Source organism: Salvelinus namaycush, chromosome 27 (assembly GCF_016432855.1).
Source record: "Salvelinus namaycush isolate Seneca chromosome 27, SaNama_1.0, whole genome shotgun sequence".
NCBI lineage: Eukaryota > Metazoa > Chordata > Actinopteri > Salmoniformes > Salmonidae > Salvelinus > Salvelinus namaycush.
The window spans coordinates 35,851,943-35,870,846 of NC_052333.1; the positions used below are offsets into that span (position 1 = coordinate 35,851,943).

General features: G+C 41.0%; 1 protein-coding gene across 1 annotated transcript in view; it reads left to right on the forward strand.

The window, feature by feature from the left end:
* The window catches only part of LOC120022542 (probable phospholipid-transporting ATPase IIB), a 49,333-nt gene that overhangs the window by 15,644 nt on the left and 14,785 nt on the right, over positions 1-18,904 (forward strand). Inside the window, exons 10-14 of the mRNA XM_038966492.1 lie at positions 419-494; positions 1,858-1,934; positions 12,925-13,085; positions 13,511-13,653; positions 17,661-17,773. Of these exons, the coding sequence (XP_038822420.1) occupies positions 419-494; positions 1,858-1,934; positions 12,925-13,085; positions 13,511-13,653; positions 17,661-17,773 (570 nt within the window). The remainder of the gene's footprint in view (positions 1-418; positions 495-1,857; positions 1,935-12,924; positions 13,086-13,510; positions 13,654-17,660; positions 17,774-18,904) is intronic.

The following is an 18,904-nucleotide window of genomic DNA, read 5'->3' on the forward strand; positions in this document are numbered from 1 at the left end:
ATGCAATTTGAGCTGAAATCGGAGCCTCGGCCTCGGGCACTCATTCTGACTCGAGCTGTTTTCAGTGTACATCTTTATTTAAGAGCGTCGGGGGTGGGGGTACTACTCTGAAACGAGACCCTCTGGGGGCTTATGTATCACTGAAATCTCATCTGCAACCCCCCCAGGACTCTTTTTAAAGGAGCCTTTCCCCACTATCGCCACATCTAGTGAAAGTATCGATAAGGGAGTATGTAGCTACAGTATGTAGCTCAGACCCATGGTAGCAGGTGCTTATGGAAATGAATGGTACTGAATGGCAGTCTGATATTCTGACTGCACAGTCTAAGGATGGGTGGTTAGGTATACCCTATAAAGTAACCTTTTACTACTTGAATGTTGAGCAAAGAATAACATATTTTTTAATTTTCCCCTCTAGGAAGACGGTGACCCACAAATCCATGAGAGTTTGAGCATTGACCACACCCTTTGGGCCAGCACTATTGTGGCATCTGGTAAGTAAAAAAAACTTCTCAACTGTGTGGTTTATGAAATGTTTACTGTCAAAGGCCAAGATAGGTAAACTCTTAATTTTCATTTTGCATCCAAAGTTTGCAATTAAGCTTTATCTAGACATTTCTGATGTGTAGTTGTTTATGACTTGGAATCACATTTTCCATCCAACCCAATGACTTTTTGTAGTGAGATACAATGGTGTGGAAATGGGAGATGTAAATACATTTCAATTAAATGTGTGAGCTTAGTGTGTAACTTTCTCCTACCTCAGCCTGCTAAGCTTAATTCCCCACACCACAGTTGTCTCAGTAGAAAGTGTTTGACGCTTTCTCTGTCATCTTCTCCACACCATTGATCTGCGGTGTCCCTCTCTCCCTTGGCCTGACCTTGAACACAAAAACACACATCCTTTATTGCCCCCAACCCACCTTTACTTACACACACCTAACTTAGACCTCTGACATCATTCTTGTAAGGCTTTGTCATTGTCCACCACATCCTTGGCTTTCATCAGAAGGACACTCGATAGACTTAGGTCTTTGTCTGGGACTGGTAAAGCACTCCTCAGATGATCACGGTTTTGCTCTATTAGGTGTGATAAGTCAAGTTGTGAGAAGTTATTCACATATTTAAATGAAAACTCGTCTATGCCAAAACCATGTGTCACATTTTTGCCCTTTTATCTTCAGTCAAGGTGATTCATTACATTTGATTTGTTTGTTCACTGAATGTTCTCTCCTCCTCACCTAATCAATCACAGTTTTTCCCTTTTTCTCACCCAGTCGTGTCCTCCCTCTCTCTCTCTCCCTCTTAGCCTTTTTAGTTGGGGGATTGCATGGGCTGTATTTAAGTTTTATTAGTGGTCTTGCTCTCCCATTTAAGCTCATTTAATATTAATGGCACATTCGTCTTCTGTAATAAGGGTGCCTTAATGAATCTGCAAATAAAGATGGTGGAGTATCGATTGGCTTTTAAGAGCTGCTTCCATGGGAAGAGTCCGGCCAGGGACCTGGAGCCTAGCACATTAAACCTGTGTCTGTGGGGCTACAAGCCTAGAGCATAGCCGCTCTCTGCACTTTGCATTATTTTTTCACTCCTTTATTTAACTAGGAAAGTCAGTTAAGAACAAATTCTTATTTTCAATGACGGCCTAGGAACAGTGGGTTAACTGCCTTGTTCAGGGGTAGCTCGGGGATTCGATTGTCAGCTCGGGGATTCGATCTTGCAACCTTTCGGTTACTAGTCCAACGCTCCAACCACTAGGCTACCTGCCGCCCGCTGACTTGACAAAGATGAGTCTGAAATGTGTGTGTGTGTTCCAGTTAATGAGCAGCATTGCTCTCCTGTCTCTCTGTTTGACAGGCACAGTGATAGGGGTGGTGATCTACACAGGAAAAGAGACCAGGAGTGTACTGAACACGTCCTCGCCCAAGAATAAGGTAAATGTTTTTTTGTGTACAGGCAGAAAGAAGTTGGAGATATGTGCTTTTGTGTAAGAGACTTGTATGAACAGATAACCCATAACGTTACACCAAATATAACCTCTCTATTTTATATAAAGGGATTCTTTGGGGTTTTGGCAATGAGGCCCTTTAACTGCTTCCCCAGAGTGAGATGAATTCATCGATACCATTTTTATGTCTCTGCATGTTGTTTGAAGGAAGTTGCTAACTAGCGTTAGCGCAATTGTTAACTAGCGTTAGCGCAATGACTGGAAGTCTATGGGTGTCTGCTAGCATGCTAGTACATACCCATTGCTAACTAGCATTAGCGCAATACCTGGAAGTCTATGGGTGTCTGCTAGCATGCTAGTAGATACCCATAGACTTCCAGTCATTGCGCTAACGCTCGTTAGCACTGGCTCTTGAAACTACCTCGAACTTCCTTCATACTAGACACGGAGACATAAAAATGGTATCCACGAGTTCATCTGCCTCTGAGGAAGTAGATAAAGGGCCTCATTGCCAAAATCCCGAAGTATCCCTTTAAGGCTCCCTTTATTAAAGATGTACAGTAAGCAGCTACAAAAAAACTGAAATGTTGTCATACCATTTATAAAATTTCAGTGGTGACAGATTTGTAAGATTATAAGCCTCAAAAGTTTCAAGGCCCGTACAGCATTGAGAACCACAAAACTCCTCTCTCCGTTCCGCTGCCTTTCTCTAATCAGTAATCAATCACTGATGACCTGTCAATTCTAAAGGTCACCCCCATGCTAATTAACCTGGAGGGAAATGAACCAACCCAGGATTTAAATTACATTTTCAGCACAAAGTTAATCCTGCAGAATCCCCATTGAGCGTTTATTCTCCCCAGAACGAGGAGATTAATGGAAACGCGTTTCTAAATATAAGATTTCAAACCCAAGATCTTCAGATTAGATGGACGCGGGTCAGCTGATAGAGGGCTATCGATTTAGATCCCGCTGTCTGGCACTGTTTTGGCAACAGTAGAAGGAAGAATATCTCTGGCATGCGCTGATATGTATATAGAGTTCTTACCTAAAGATCTTTGCCACAACCACAGTCTTCTGTGTTAACCTTTTTGTTGGTTGACACACTCCTCACTATGGACATTTTTTGACACAAGTTCCTTTTAATAAGATCCCTGATGTTGTCGGTCGAACAGCAAGGGCCAGTGTTTTGTGTAAGCTCCGCGGCTGAGAGGAATTCAATATTTCAAGGAGATGTCAGAAGTGCCAATATGGAGACTGAGATTGGGGAGAAAGTCAATACAGTGTGGCTAAAGTCACAAGAAGGTTTTTGCCTCATAATCTATTGTGACACAAGCCAGCACAATGCACTTGATCTGAGTGACAGGACATCAGGTGTAGCTTCACTCTTTTTATTTGGATGTTGTTTGAACAGAACATCAACATTCTGTGATGTGAGACATTCCCCAACGTCTGTTCCTCATCGAACCCTGTTTATGCAAGATCTTCTGAACTTATTATTTCCACTGGTGCCTCACAGAGCACATTGGCAGTTACTAGAATGTTTAACATGATATACAAAAAGATCTGAAATACTTTCTCTGTTTTGTCTTTTTCCCTTTTCTTTTAAGCACAATCATGTGGAATGTTACTGATTATACTACCTGCTTGTTATTTTTGCCATGGTCTTAGTGTTAGGATTCTTTGGCTTTTACTCAATGAATATGCATGTCTCAGGGCTGTAATTCATCATCAAATTTCACACAAACACAGCCGTGCAGCCAGATTAAATAATTCCTTTCACTTTTAATGGGTTTGGGATGAATGGAGTAAAATATGCACTTTTATTCATTGATAGCATCTTTAGGTTGAGGTAATTGAGTCCTTTCCCCCCCCTGACTGAATGAATAGTGACTTCATCTGATCCTCAGCGAGCCTCAGAAAGTGAAGGTTGGTCCATTGTTCAGGCAAAAGGGTATCCTTTGCTTTTCAGCCATTAAACTGTGTCCTCTGTCTTAAATTTTTCTTAATTTTAATCTACCAAACCCCCTATTTTTCTCAATAGCTCAAGCATGAACCATGTAGTGAGGCACTGGGGTGGGGAGGATATTTCTACCCCCCTCTACAGCGGGGGTTTAACTACAGCAGATAAGTCAGTCACTGCTCTCTCAGTGTTCTCAGTTCTCTGGGGAATGGGGCTGGTAGGGGCTTAGCAGCACTGGAATTCACCTGCTTTATATACACCCCCCCATCCTCCTCCTCCCCCCTTTTCAATCCAAGTTCCTTTATTTAGGGGGAGATGTTATGGTTTGCTGTTTTTGTTTGCATGGTGCGGAGATGAAAGACCTCTGTGTTCGGTGCTTTGCTGCGAGCCCTGCCAGAGAGGGGAAGGGCACCTCTTTTTTTGACATCATTTTCCCACATGCTCCATTGGCTGAGCGATGCACTTGAGAAATAAAAGAAAACTTGGGACCTTTTGAAGGGAAAAGCCATTTCAATATGGGAACTTTCTCTTTTTTTGGCTCCTTTCTGTGGTATTCAAGGAGGTTTGTGACAATGCAGTTTATGGTTTACCAGGAAGTGCCACCAAGAAACTCATCTCTGCCCAACAACACGGTTTGCATGATAAAAGACTGTGGTGGAGACTTTCGCCTGATTATTCCCGTGTTTTTCACCCTTGACGTAATAAGGTTGAGGAACTCATTATGCTAGGAGGGGATAAAAATAAAAAAAGTCCTCTCTTGAAAGTGAGACTTAAGAAATGGCTTAAGCATTATTTGCCTATCAGTACCTAGCTTTATAAGTTCATACACTAGGGAGCCTGCTGTCTCTATATGAAGGAATACTTCTATATGAATGCCTCTGTCAATCCTACAGCTATTGTCAGCAGTAATCATGCGCCTATGAACCTGAGCACTGAGGCGGTTTGCCCTCGTAGGAAGTCCACTGTGTACACCTCACCCTGCACTATCAGCTCAAACACAACCATCATGGTCATGTCTCTCTCTGATGAGCCTAGCAGTTTAGCAATAAAAACAATCAATAATCCCAGAAAAGTGCAAAAAAATTGCCCACCTCAACATAGAAACAAGGTAAATGAAATCGATAACTTGCTAGTAACCAGGTTTGGGTAGGTTACTTTCTAAATGTAATTTGTTAGTTACTAGTTACCTGTCAAATTGTAATCGGTAACTTTTGGATTACCCAAACTCAGTAACGTAATCTGATAACGTTCCATTACTTTTAGATTAATTTCCCCTTAAGAGGCGTTAGAAGAGACACATGTATGTTACCAATTGAACGACATCTATTGCAGGATAAATCAATGTTAAAGTTTACATAGCTGGCCATATATGGTTGTTAAATTTTACTTTATGGGTTGGTTATATAGGCTTCGTCTAACACAGATTGGGCAAGATAGATTTGACAAGTCGGTTAGGACATCTACTTTGTGCATGACACAAGTAATTTTTCCAACAATTGTTTACAGACAGATTATTTCACTTAAAATCCACTGTATCACAATTCCAGTGGGTCAGAAGTGTACATACACTAAGTTGACTGTGCCTTTTAAACAACTTTAAAATGTTCAGAAAATGATATCATGGTTTTAGAAGTTTCAGATAGGCTACTTGACATCATTTGAGTCATTTTGAGGTGTACCTGTGGATGTTTTTCAAGGCCTACCTTCAAACTCAGTGCCTCTTTGCTTGACATCATGGGAAAATCAACAGAAATCAGCCAAGACCTCAGGAAAAAAATGGTAGACCGCCACAAGTCTGGTTCATCCTTGGGAGCAATTTCCAAGGTACCTGAAGGTACCACGTTCATCTGTGCAAACAATAGTACGCAAATATAAACACCATGGGACCACGCAGCCGTCATACCGCTCAGGAAGGAGAAAGGGTTCTGTCTCCTAGAGATGAACGTACTTTGGTGTGAAAAGTGCAAATCAATCCCAGAACAACAGCAAAGGACCTTGTGAAGATGCTAGAGGTAACAGGTACAAAAGTATCTATATCCACAGTAAAACAAGTCCTATATCGACATAACCTGAAAGGCTGCTCAGCAAGGAAGAAGCCACTGCTCCAAAACCGCCATAAAAAAAACCTGACTCAGTTACACCAGCTCTGTCAGGAGGAATGGGCCAAAATTCACCCAACTTATTATGGAAAGCTTGTGGAAGGCTACCCAAAACGTTTGACCCAAGTTAAACAATTTAAAGGCAATGCTCCCAAATACTAATTGAGTGTATGTAAACTTCTGACCCACTGGGAATGTGACGAAAGAAATAAAAGCTGAAATAAGTAATTCTCTCTACTATTATTCTTACATTTCACATTCTTAAAATAAAGTGGTGATCCTAACTGACCTAAGACAGGGAATTTTTACTAGGATTAAATGTCAGGAATTGTGAAACTGAGTTTAAATGTATTTGGCTAAGGTGTATGTACATTTCCGACCCACCACTGCGACCTGTATGCTCTCGTCGCCTGGACCTTATTATATATTCGTCGCCAGATCCACTGGCAGGTCATCTATAAGTCTTTGCTAGGTAAAACTCTGCCTTATCTCAGCTCATTGGTCACCATAACAACACCCACCCGTAGCACGTGCTCCAGCAGGTATATCTCACTGGTCATCCGCAAAGCCAACACCTCCTTTGGCCGCCTTTCCCTCTTGTTCTCTGCTGCCAATGACTGGAACGAATTGCAAAAATCGCTGAAGTTGGAGACTTATATCTCCCTCACTAACTTTAAGCATCAGCTCTCTGAGCAGCTTACCGATCCCTGCAGCTGTACACAGCCCATCTGTAAATAGCCCATCCCCTAGCCAGTCTCCAGATCTCAACCCCATAGAAAATCTTTGGAGGGAGTTGAAAGTCCGTGTTGCCCAGCAACAGCCCCAAAACATCACTGCTCTAGAGGAGATCTACATGGAGGAATGGGCCAAAATACCAGCAACAGTGTGTGAAAACCTTGTGAAGACTGACAGAAAACGTTTGACCTCTGTCATTGCCAACAAAGGGTATATAACAAAGTATTGAGAGAAACTTTTGTTATTGACCAAATACTTATTTTCCACCATAATTTGCAAATAAATTCATTAAAAATCCTACAATGTGATTTTCTGGGATTTTTTTTCCTCATTTTGTCTGTCATAGTTGAAGTGTACCTATGATGAAAATTACAGGCCTCTCATCTTTTTAAGTGGGAGAACTTGCACAATTGGTGGCTGACTAAATACTTTTTTGCCCCACTGTAGGAGAAATAGGGTGAGATTGGTTAATCTGAAAGAGGGGAGTGAGGCTAGCGGTGGATACATTTTGTGTATGCAGAAAATCATCGCAGAAAGATTAGGATTTGACTAAAGGCACATTTGAAATTTAATGAACCCATCGCAGCTTAAACATGCCTGGCGAGAAGAGGCCCCCGAGAACGGTTCTCATCCGCTTCCTACGATGTACAGTCCGGGACAAGGTACTTTTAGTGGGAATTCGGTCAGCTGTCTTTTTTCCCGGACCTGTCCAAGGAACTGGCAATGAAGAGGAAGAAGTTTGCAACGGCAAAGAAATGTTACTGCTACTTGCTATCTACATCCCTGCTGTTTGAAAAACCTCAATCTTCCCTGTGACCTGCCCTATGTGGAACTGCGAGGAGTAACAGTGTCATGACGTGACTATCATTAATCTGATGACTGTTATTTATCGAATCAAACTAATTATGTTTAATTGTTACTCGATTTTAAATTATTCATGTAACAATTAACTCATTAGGAATTTGGGGCACCACGGGAAGAGTTGTTTAACGAGTTACTATCTCCCGACTTAAACTCTAAAGATATACAGATATCTCTTACATCAATAAGTCAATTATTAATTATTACCTCATCAGTCTCATTCTGAACATCGCATAATCGTTTTGAATATTCAGTACCACACACATTGATTTAATAGTTTATTTATTAACTAACGAAGTAATAACACAGAATACCCATACACACTTAAATGACAAGTCCCTAGTGTACTGACACGATATGATGGTTTGTTACACAATGGAAAGGGGGTGGGGAAAGATGGAGAGACAGAGGGTCAACCTATCGTACATACATTTGGAAATTACGCTCACAGTAACCAGAGTACTTAGCACCCTACCGCTCATTTGGATTAGAAATGCAATATATATTTACGCGTAGATGTCTTTCTCTCTTGTCTCTCTGTTGAAACCAATCGATCTGTCTCTGTGTAGTGGCTCATTGGCAAAGTGAGCAAACTTAGGCAGGAAATGCCAACAACGAACAGTGATGCATTCATGCATTAAAAAAATGAAAGGAAAGCATTGCAAGTTTGAATTGTGTAAAGTTAGTGTGGGAGAGGTGGAAAAATTGTTATCGATCAACAAACCTCCTGGCATTGACAACTTAGATGGAAAGCTACTGAGGATGGTAGGTAGCTGACTCTATAGCCACTCCTATCTGTCATATCTTTAATCTGAGCCTAGAGGAAAGTCTTTGTCCTCAGGCCTGGAGGGAAGACAACGTTATTCCGCTACCCAGGAGTGGTAAAGCGGCCTTTCCTGGTTCTAACAGCAGACCTATAAGCTTGCTGCCAGCTCTTAGCAACCTGTTGGAAAAAATAGTGTTGACCATAACCTAGAGTTGAGAGAATACCAAGAGTGTGCAAAGCTGTCAGCAAGGTGGCTACTTTAAATAATCTAAATTATAAAATATATTTTGATTTAACACACTTTTTTGTTACTACATGATTCCATATGTGTTATTTCATAATTTTGATGTCTTCACTATTATTCTACAATGTAGAAAATAGTAAAAGTAAAGAAAAACCCTTGAATGAGTAGGTGTGTCCAAACGTTTGACTGGTACTGTAGCTCCAGAGTTCTTTGTGGAGATGGGAGAACCTTCCAGAAGGACATCCATCTCTGCAGCACTCCACCAATCAGGCCTTTATGGAAGAGTGACCAGACGGAAGCCACTCCTCAGTAAAAGGCACATGACAGCCCGCTTGGAGTTTGCCAAAAGGCACCTAAAGGACTCTCAGACCATGAGAAACAAGATTCTCTGGTCTGATGAAACCAATTCTTTGGCCTGAATGCCAAGCGTCACGTCTGGAGGAAACCTGACACCATCCCTATGGTGAAGCATTGTGGTGGCAGCATCATGCTGTGGGGATGTTTTTCAGCAGCAGGGACTGTCAGACTAGTCAGGATCGAGGGAAAGATGAACAGAGCAATTTACAGAGAGATCCTTGATGAAAACCTGCTTCGGAGATCTCAGGACCTCAAACTGGGGCGAATGTTCACCGTCCAACAGGACAACGACCCTAAGCACACAGCCAAGACAACACAGGAGTGGCTTTGGGACAAATCTGTGAATGTCCCAGCCAGAGCCCGGACTTGAACCCGATCGAACATCTCTGGAGAGACCTGCAAATAGCTGTGCCGCAACGCTCCCCATCCAATCTGACAGAGCTAGAGGGGATCTGCAGAGAAATAATGGGAGAAACTCCCAAATACAGGTGTGCCAAGCTTGTAGCGTCATACCCAAGAAGATTTGAGGCTATAATCGCTGCCAAAGGTGCTTCAACAAAGTACTAAGTACTAAATACTAATATAAATGTGATATACATTTTTATTTTTAATTCATTTGCAACAATTTCAACAACAAAAAATTATGGGGTATTGTGTATAGATTGAGGGGGGAAAACATATGTAATTTAAAAATAAGTCTGTAACGTAACAAAATGTGGAAAAAGTCAAGGGGTCTGAATAATTTCCGACTGCAGTGTAGGTTTTATTGGACTCCAACTAAGACTTCGTAAGATGGGGCTGACCAACATTTCTCTGTGTTGGAAATGCCAAAAAGACATTTGGACATTTTTACATGCAATATGGGAATGTACTACCTTTCTGGAAGGATGTTTTGAAATATCTGGAGGAAAGGTCGGGGTTACCAATTCCCGTTTCACTGATATGTCTCTTGGGCGATAGAACAGAGTTGCTTAATGTAACGAATTTGCACTGATCATTGTCGATATCGTTACAGCAGCTAGAGTAATCCTTAGAATTTGGAAGGGTCATGCCACACTTACTCTGAAACAGTGGATAGAATAAATGTTGGAGGTTAGCATCTTATGAACAAATGCTTGCTAGGATCACTTGTAGAAACAAAAATTCTAGAAGCTGGATACCTTTTTATTTGTATGGTTGTTGCTAAGACTGGGAGTTGATGACTTGAACCCGTTTAGTTCTGTATTGTAGCTAGTGAGATACTATTTGACTGTGTGCTATGTTGGAGGATATGTCTGGATGTCATACTCAATGTGTTTATGCTGTACAATGTTTTTTTTGTTAACAAAAAACTAAACTATACTATAAATTAAATAAAGAATGATAGTAAAAAGTTTTGGAGTATCTTCAATGAAATTTTGGGCAAAAATGCCAACTGTGCTCCATCATTCATTGAATCAGATGGCTCATTCATCACAAAACCCACTGATATTGCCTACTACAAATTCTGAAAGACAATCATTGTAATTTTGAATTCTGTAAAGTGAGTGTGTAGGAGGTGCAAAAAGTGTCTATCGACAATGACAAGCCACCTGGGTCTGACAACTTGAATGGAAAATTAGTGAGGATAATAGCGGACGATATTGCCACTCCTATTTGCCATATCTTCAATCCAAGCCTACAAGAAAGTGTGTGCCCTCAGGCCTGGAGGGAGGTAACAGTAATTCTGCTACCCAAGAATAGTAAAGCCCCCTTTACTGGCTCAAATAGCTGACCAATCAGCCTGTTACCAACCCGTAGTAAACTTTTGGAAAGAATTGTGCTTGACAAGATACAATGCTATTTTACAGCATTCAAATTGACAACAGACTTTCAGCACACTTATAGGGAAGGGCATTCAACATGTACGGCACTTACACAAATGACTGAGGATTGGCTGAGAGAAATTGGTGATAAAAAGATTGTGGGAGCTGTTTTGCTGCACAGTGTGTCTTTTGACATCCATCAGTCTGCTGCTGGAAAAATGTGTGTTGTGGCTTTACACCCCCTGCTATATTGTGGATAAAGCTTTACCTGTCTAACAGAACACAGAGGATGTTCTTTAATGGAGGCTTCTCCAACATAATCCAGGTAGAATCAGGAATTCCCCAGGGTAGCTGTCTAGGCCCCTTTTACTTTTTTCAATCTTTGCAAATGACATGCCACTGGTTTTGAGTATGCGGATGACTCGACACTATACACGTCAGTCAATACAGCAATACACTTAACAAAGAGCTGCAGTCAGTTTTAGAATGGGTGGCAAGAAATATATTAGGTGGCAATATATGTTAGTCCTAAATATTTCATAAACAAATCCTTCACTAAACCCTAACCCTCAACTAAATATTGTAATGAATAATGTGTGAATTGAGCAAGTTGAGATGACTAAACTGCTTGGAGTAACACTGGATTGTAAACTGTCATGGTCAAAATATATTAATGGAGCAGTAGCTAAGATGGGGAGAAGTCTCTCCATAATAAAGCGCTGCTCTGCCTTCTTAATAATGCTATCAGCAAGGCAGGCCTTAGTTTTGTCGCACATGGACTACTGTCCAGTCGTTTGGTCAGGTGCCATAAAGAGGGACTTACAAATTACAATTAGCCCAGAACAGGGCAACACGGCTGGCCATTAAATGTACTTGGAGAGCTAACGTCAATCTCTCCTGGCTCAAAGTAGAGGAGAAATTGACTTCATCACTACTTGTATTTGTGGGAAGTATTTACATGTTGAATGCACCGAGCGGTCTGTTTTAACCTCTCTGGGATATGTGGGACGGTAGTGTCCCACCTGGCCAACATCCAGTGAAAATGCAGAGCGCCAAATTCAAATAAATTACTATAAAAATTAAACTTTCATGAAATCACACATTCAATATACCAAATTAAAGCTACACTTGTTGTGAATCCAGCCAACGTGTCAGATTTCAAAAATGCTTTACGGCGAAAGCAAACAATGCTATTATCTGAGGATAGCACCCCAGCTAACAATCACAGACCATCATATTTCAACCCTCCCGGTGCGACACAAAACGCAGAAATAAAGATATAATTCATGCCTTACCTTTGATGAGCTTCTGTTGGCACTCCAATATGTCCCATAAACATCACAAATGGTCCTTTTGTTCGATTAATTCCGTCGATATATATTCAAAATGTCCATTTATTTGGCGCGTTTGATCCAGAAAAACACTGGTTCCAACTCACTCAACATGACTACAAGTTACATTTCAAACTACTTTTGTAATACAACTTTAGGTATTTTTTTACGTAAATAACCGATAAAATTGAAGACGGCATGATCTGTGTTCAATACCGGAGGAAAACAATGTGTAGCATGCTATCTTGTCACGCGCCTCTAACAAACAGTACACTTCACTCGAGCCTCATTCTGAACATGGCTACTTCTTCATTTCTCAAAGGAAAAACCTCAACCAATTTCTAAAGACTTGACATCCAGTGGAAGCGATAGGAACTGCAGGAAGGTCCCTTAGAAATCTGGATTCCCAATGAAACCCCATTGAAAAGAGAGTGACCTCAAAAAAAAATATCTGAATGGTTTGTCCTCGGGGTTTTGCCTGCCAAATAAGTTCTGTTATAGTTACAAACATGATTCAAAAACTTCAGTGTTTTCTATCAAATACTACTAATAATATGCATATATTAGCATCTGGGACTGAGTAGGAGGCAGTTTACTCTGGGCATGCTTTTCATCCAAACGTGAAAATGCTGCCCCCTATCCATAGGAAGTTAATATGGCAGGACCCAAGGAACAGTAGCTGCTGCCAATGGGGATCCATAATAAATACATGCATACATAAAGAGTCAATGAAGCCAAGCATATCTAGTCCCAGTGGAGGATTTGTCTGTCTTTTTAACCTGTGGCTCTGACCCTGACCTTTAACATCTGAACCCTGACCTCTTTCACCTCTACAGGTGGGTCTGCTGGACCTGGAGCTGAACCGCCTTACCAAGGCTCTGTTCCTGGCTCAGGTGGTCCTGTCTATTGTCATGGTAGCGGTGCAGGGCTTTGTGGGCCCCTGGTTTCGCAACCTGTTCCGCTTCATTGTGCTATTCTCCTACATCATCCCCATCAGGTACAGCACATAGAGGTAGACACAGTATAGACTCTTGTTGGGTAACATTATTTATCTCTTTGTCCTCTTTGGAGGACAAATTTCTTAGTTTTTTTTGCAGCTTTTTTGCTACATACATACATTTTACATATACATTTGACATACATGGTACTTTTATATAAAGCAGTCACATAACAATAATACATTACCAAACATAAGCTCTTTAATCCTGCCCTTCAGACACTCAGCCCAACCCACCTATCACCATGTGCCATATATTTTTCAATTGTGCTGTAATGTTTTAAATTTTTTAACCTTTCTAATCATATATTATTGGGTGAAGTTGTTTGAGTAGAATCATGGTAGTTGGATTTCATTTTGCTTGCTTAAAACATATTTTGCTTCACACATATTTGACTTGACCTCTGTTTTATTTGTATCTGCAGCCTGCGTGTCAATCTGGACATGGGGAAGTCGGCCTACGGTTGGATGATCATGAAAGATGAAAACATCCCTGGTACCGTGGTACGGACCAGTACCATTCCTGAGGAGCTGGGCCGTCTGGTGTACCTACTGACTGACAAAACAGGTGACAGGACACACAGCCACTGTAGTATGACCAAATGTTACCATCAGGGATGCAAGCCTGTCGCTTTTCGGCGATATTCTCTGTTTTGATCGCAAAATAGGCCATCCACATGAATCGTGTAGATCTGTGTAGTTTCTCATATCGAAATCATTGACTGTGCGCAGAGTGCATCCCAACGCATCCTACAAAAAGAATGTCAAAGAAAGAGTTGTCATATATGTGATGTCAGCTATGTCATATCAGAGTGAGTGCTTTGTGGGTAGGCTCTGTCATCTCTCCACGCCACAAACTGGGGGGCTGTGGCACTATGAGTGTGGTGCTGAAATAAAACAAATTGGGACGCACATAGGCATAGTTGGTCGGATTTTCCAGAAGGTCTACTAAAGTGTGACTTTGTCATAGTGTTTCTTGGCTATATACATAGTTTTGTTCACATGCTAGGTTATTTTTCAATGTTAGTTTGCGATTGATGCAAGTGCTAACTTAGCCAAGAGATGTCAGAGATTCTCAACAGTTACCATGGCAACCTACCGTCCTTAAAGGGGCAGCTGAACATTTTTGTCTCACTAAAGTCACTCATATTTTAGGGTACAATGTGCTTGATTGAGCATGTAACACTCTTAAAACCTTTTATTCATGAACTTTCATTCATGTCTTATCATTAGAACCCTCAAATACTTCAAATAAAATTGTATTGGTAGCATACACATATTTAGCAGATGTTATTGCGGGTGTACCAAAATAGTTATGTTCCTAGCGCCAACAGTGCAGTAATATCTAACAATTCACAATAATACACATCTAAAAAGTAAAAGAATGGAATTAAGAAATATAGGATGAGCAATGTCGGAGTCCTGAATATATGTACAGTTGAAGTCGGAAGTTTACATCTTTTTCACAATTCCTGACATTTAACAATTCCCTTTCTTAGGTCAGTTAGGATCACCACTTTATTTTAAGAATGTGAAATGTCAGAATAATAGTAGAGAGAATGATTTATTTCAGCTTTTATGTCTTTCATCACATTCCCAGTGGGTCAGAAATATACATACACTCAATTAGTATTTGGTAGCATTGTCTTTAAATTGTTTAACTTGGGTCAAACGTTTTGGGTAGCCTTCCACAAGCTTCCCACAATAAGTTGGGTGAATTTTGGACCATTCCTCCTGACAGAGCTGGTGTAACTGAGTCAGGTTTGTAGGCCTCCTTGCTCGTACAAGCTTTTTCAGTTCTGCCCACATATTTTCTATAGGATTGAGGTCAGGGCTTTGTGATGGCCACTCCAATACCTTGACTTTGTTGTCCTTTAGCCATTTTGCCACAACTTTAAAAGTATGCTTGGGGTCATTGTCCATTTGGAAGACCCATTTGCGACCAAGCTTTAACTTCCTGACTGATGTCTTGAGATGTTCCTTCAATATATCCACATAATTTTCCATCCTCATGATGTCATCTACTTTGAAGTGCACCAGTCCCTCCTGCAGCAAAGCACCCCACAACATGATGCTGCCACCCCCGTGCTTCACGGTATGGTGTTCTTCGGCTTGCAAGCCTCCCCCTTTTTCCTCCAAACATAACGATGGTCATTCTGGCCAAACAGTTCTATTTTTGTTTCATCAGACCAGAGGACATTTCTCCAAAAAGTACAATCTTTGTCCCCATGTGCAGTTGCAAACCGTAGTCTGGCTTCTGTATGGCGGTTTTGGAGCAATGGCTTCTTCCTTGCTGAGAGGCCTTTCAGGTTATGTCGATTATAGGACTCGTTTTACTGTGGATATAGATACTTTTGTACCCGTTTCCTCCAGCATCTTCACAAGGTCCTTTGCTGTTGTTTTGGGATTGATTTGCACTTTTCGCACCAAAGTAGGTTCATCTCTAGGAGACAGAATGCGTCTCCTTCCTGAGCGGTATGACGGCTGCCTGGTCCCATGGTGTTTATACATGCATACTATTGTTTGTACAGATGAACGTGGTACCTTCAGGCATTTGGAAATTGCTCCCAAAGATGAACCAGACTTGTGGAGGTCAACAATTCTTTTTACTGTGGTCTTGGCTGATTTCTTCATTTTTTTCCATGATGTCAAGCAAAGAGGCACTGAGTTTGAAGGTAGGCCTTCAATACATCCACAGGTACACCTCCAATTGACTCAAATGATGTCAATTAACCTATCAGAAGCTTCTAAAGCCATGACATCATCTGCTGGAATTTTCCAAGCTGTTTAAAGGCACAGTCAACTTAGGTGTATGTATACTTCTGACCCATGGAATTGTGACACAGTGAATTTTAAGTGAAATAATCTGTCTGTAAACAATTGTTGGAAAAATTACTTGTGTCATGCACAAAGTAGATGTCCTAACTGACTTGCCAAAACTATAGATTGTTAACATGAAATTTGTGGAGTGGTTGAAAAACAAGTTTTATGACTCCAACATAAGTGTATGTAATCTTCCGACTTCAACTGTATGTGTGTATATACAGTGGGGAGATCCCAAGATCCCCCTGTGTATATTATATGCCTTGATGACAGCTTTGCACACTCTTTGCATGCTCTCAACCAGCTTCACTTGGAATGCTTTTCCAACAGTTTTGAAGAATGCCAAGTGTGCAAAGCTGTCATCAAGGCAAAGGCTGGCTACTTTGAAGAATCTCAAATATATTTTGATTTGTTTTTTACTTTTTGGGTTACTGCATGATTCCATGTGTTATTTCATAGTTTTGATATCTTCACTATTGTTCTACAATGTAGAAAATAGTCAAATATAAAGAAAAACCCTTGAATCCGTGTGTGTCCAAACTTTTGACTGGTACTGTATATGTATGTATATGGGATGTATAGACAATATCGACAGTATATGGATAGAACATGTAGTATATCTGAAGAAAAGTATATATACAGCGTTAGTTATAAAGGATATGCCTTGACTAGAATACAGTATACATATGAAGTGGGTTAAACAGTATGTAAACATGATTAAAATGACCTGTGCTCCATGACTATGTACATAGGGCAGCAGCCTTTAAGTACTTTCATTGTGCTAATGTCCTCCTTCTTTATGCACCTCTATAGAACAACTTGTCAGATGCAGCTGCATTGAAGACTGATGCATTATTGTCTGACATGTTATGATGAACGCAGACCAAAGAGCCCTACTCCCCCTTACACCAGGACACTATTTTCATATCTGTATTCTGGACTTGTTATTCTCAAAAAATAACCAAATGTTCTTGCACTTCACATGGATTTTTCACTCATTTCCGTGCCCCAAAAAAATGTGGTCACCTTTTGGGGCCCTCACCTGTTTGCATCCCTGAAAATATAGAATTCACATGAGATTGTTAGTTCATTTCTCTTTTGTTTATTCTACATGTATTCTTTCTCTGACTCTTTTAGAACAAATGAGTGTCCTTTCCAAGAACCAAACCTTATATCAAAGTGATCAACTCTAGGGGTGGTAGGAATAGATTAGCCAGCCTCCTTACCTATTTATCCCAGTTGATAGTTAAATCACATGGAAAGAAAGCAAAAACGATCAATCCATTAGAATTGGATAACCTTGTGAGCCCGTGATGTTATTGGAAGGTAGTTGCCCCCTAATCAGATTTACGCTGTATCAATACACATTCTGGCAAGCAGCATCCATTAAACGAGAGCCGCTGCCTCCATTTTCAGTCGTTTTTAGTCGGAACACTCAGTGTCTCTTGTATGCTGTGTTGGGTTGGTTGGAGAGGACGGAGTCCATACGGGTAATGAGATGCATGATGGTACGTGGTCATTAGGCATTCTTCTGAGGACAAATGTCCGTCCCCCCACTAAACTCTGCCACCAATGCTGAAAGAAATCCTAGGGGTAACACTGTAGCTATAAGAATGCCTACATGACCAACTCAAAAATGACTCCATGAGCAGCAGTATGTGAATGATGTGCTGGTATAGAGACTCTCTCGCTCATTAACCTGTTGTTTGCCTCTAATACGAATCTGACTTCATTCTGCTTTGTGAATTGAAGGCACTCTGACACAGAACGAGATGATCTTCAAGCGGCTGCACCTGGGGACAGTGTCCTATGGGACGGACACCATGGACGAGATACAGAGCCATATAGGGCGGTCATACGCACAGGTGATCATACTCTACCATTTAGGGTCACATTCTCAGGATTGTCCTTAAATGGTTCACTGAATTTGAGGAACTTTAGTAAACATGTGCAAACCGCCTGTCATTTAGGGGAATAAACAGGAGATAGATTAGCTATTGATCTCTTTGTTTTATTCACTTTCATTGGTACCAGGAGAGATCATGGCTCACGACTCCTCATAAAGAGACACTTAGTCAAACCTGTCTTTCCACTACTTCTCGTCTTGGCCCTTTTCATTGTTCATTCAAGCTCAGTCCCTGAGCGTTACACCGACGTACAGTAAAAACCAGCGTTCCCTCTAGGTGGTTGATCTCTAGACGAAGGCATGACAGAATGATATTGTTCACACTCAGGCAGGCCCCTAACAGCTGTGCTGAGGATGGAACCATCTGCCTGCACTCTGTTTAAGCTTGGCTAATGAAAGATGAGTCTTTTTAGCTCCCTACTCAATAGCAGCTAGCGCTTCAGCCCCATTGATTTGTCGTGCTGGTGTTTTTCATGTTCCCTTTATTACTGAGATGACAGCGAGGGTCAGAGGTTGATTGTAGCGCTACGTGGAAATCTATCATAACCTCATTATAGGTCCCTGCGGGTAATGGTTTGTGACGAACGAAGGGCATATAGATATCAATGTGTGAAATTGAATTATGCAGGCATCTGTAAACATTATGTAATTCATAGGAATAAATCAATTTAATATCATGTGCAAAGCTACGGTGATGCCATTGTTACATCGCAGTTGATCTGCCAACTCGGAAGTAATCTATTAACTACAGATGTCAAGGTAGACATAGAGGTTTAACCCTTTAATCAGACATTTTTTTACCCACCCCGGTGTAAGTGATTAAAACCGAGAGAGAGTGAAGGGTATTCTGAAAAGAGAGAGAGAGGGATGAAATGAAACATGATGTTAATGGCAGCTGGCAATAAAAGGAGCTCTCATAACTTGACTGACTACCTCTCCCATTCTTCATAGTGAAGTGAGCACTCCATTGTAGTAGGCTTGCTGAAGTGTTTCCATTTTGCGTCTTTGTAGGAGTCTCTCTTTCTAGCAGCAATAAGGGTTAATAAGGCGAAACCATCCGCTTCAGTGGAACACGTCAACTCTGTCAAAC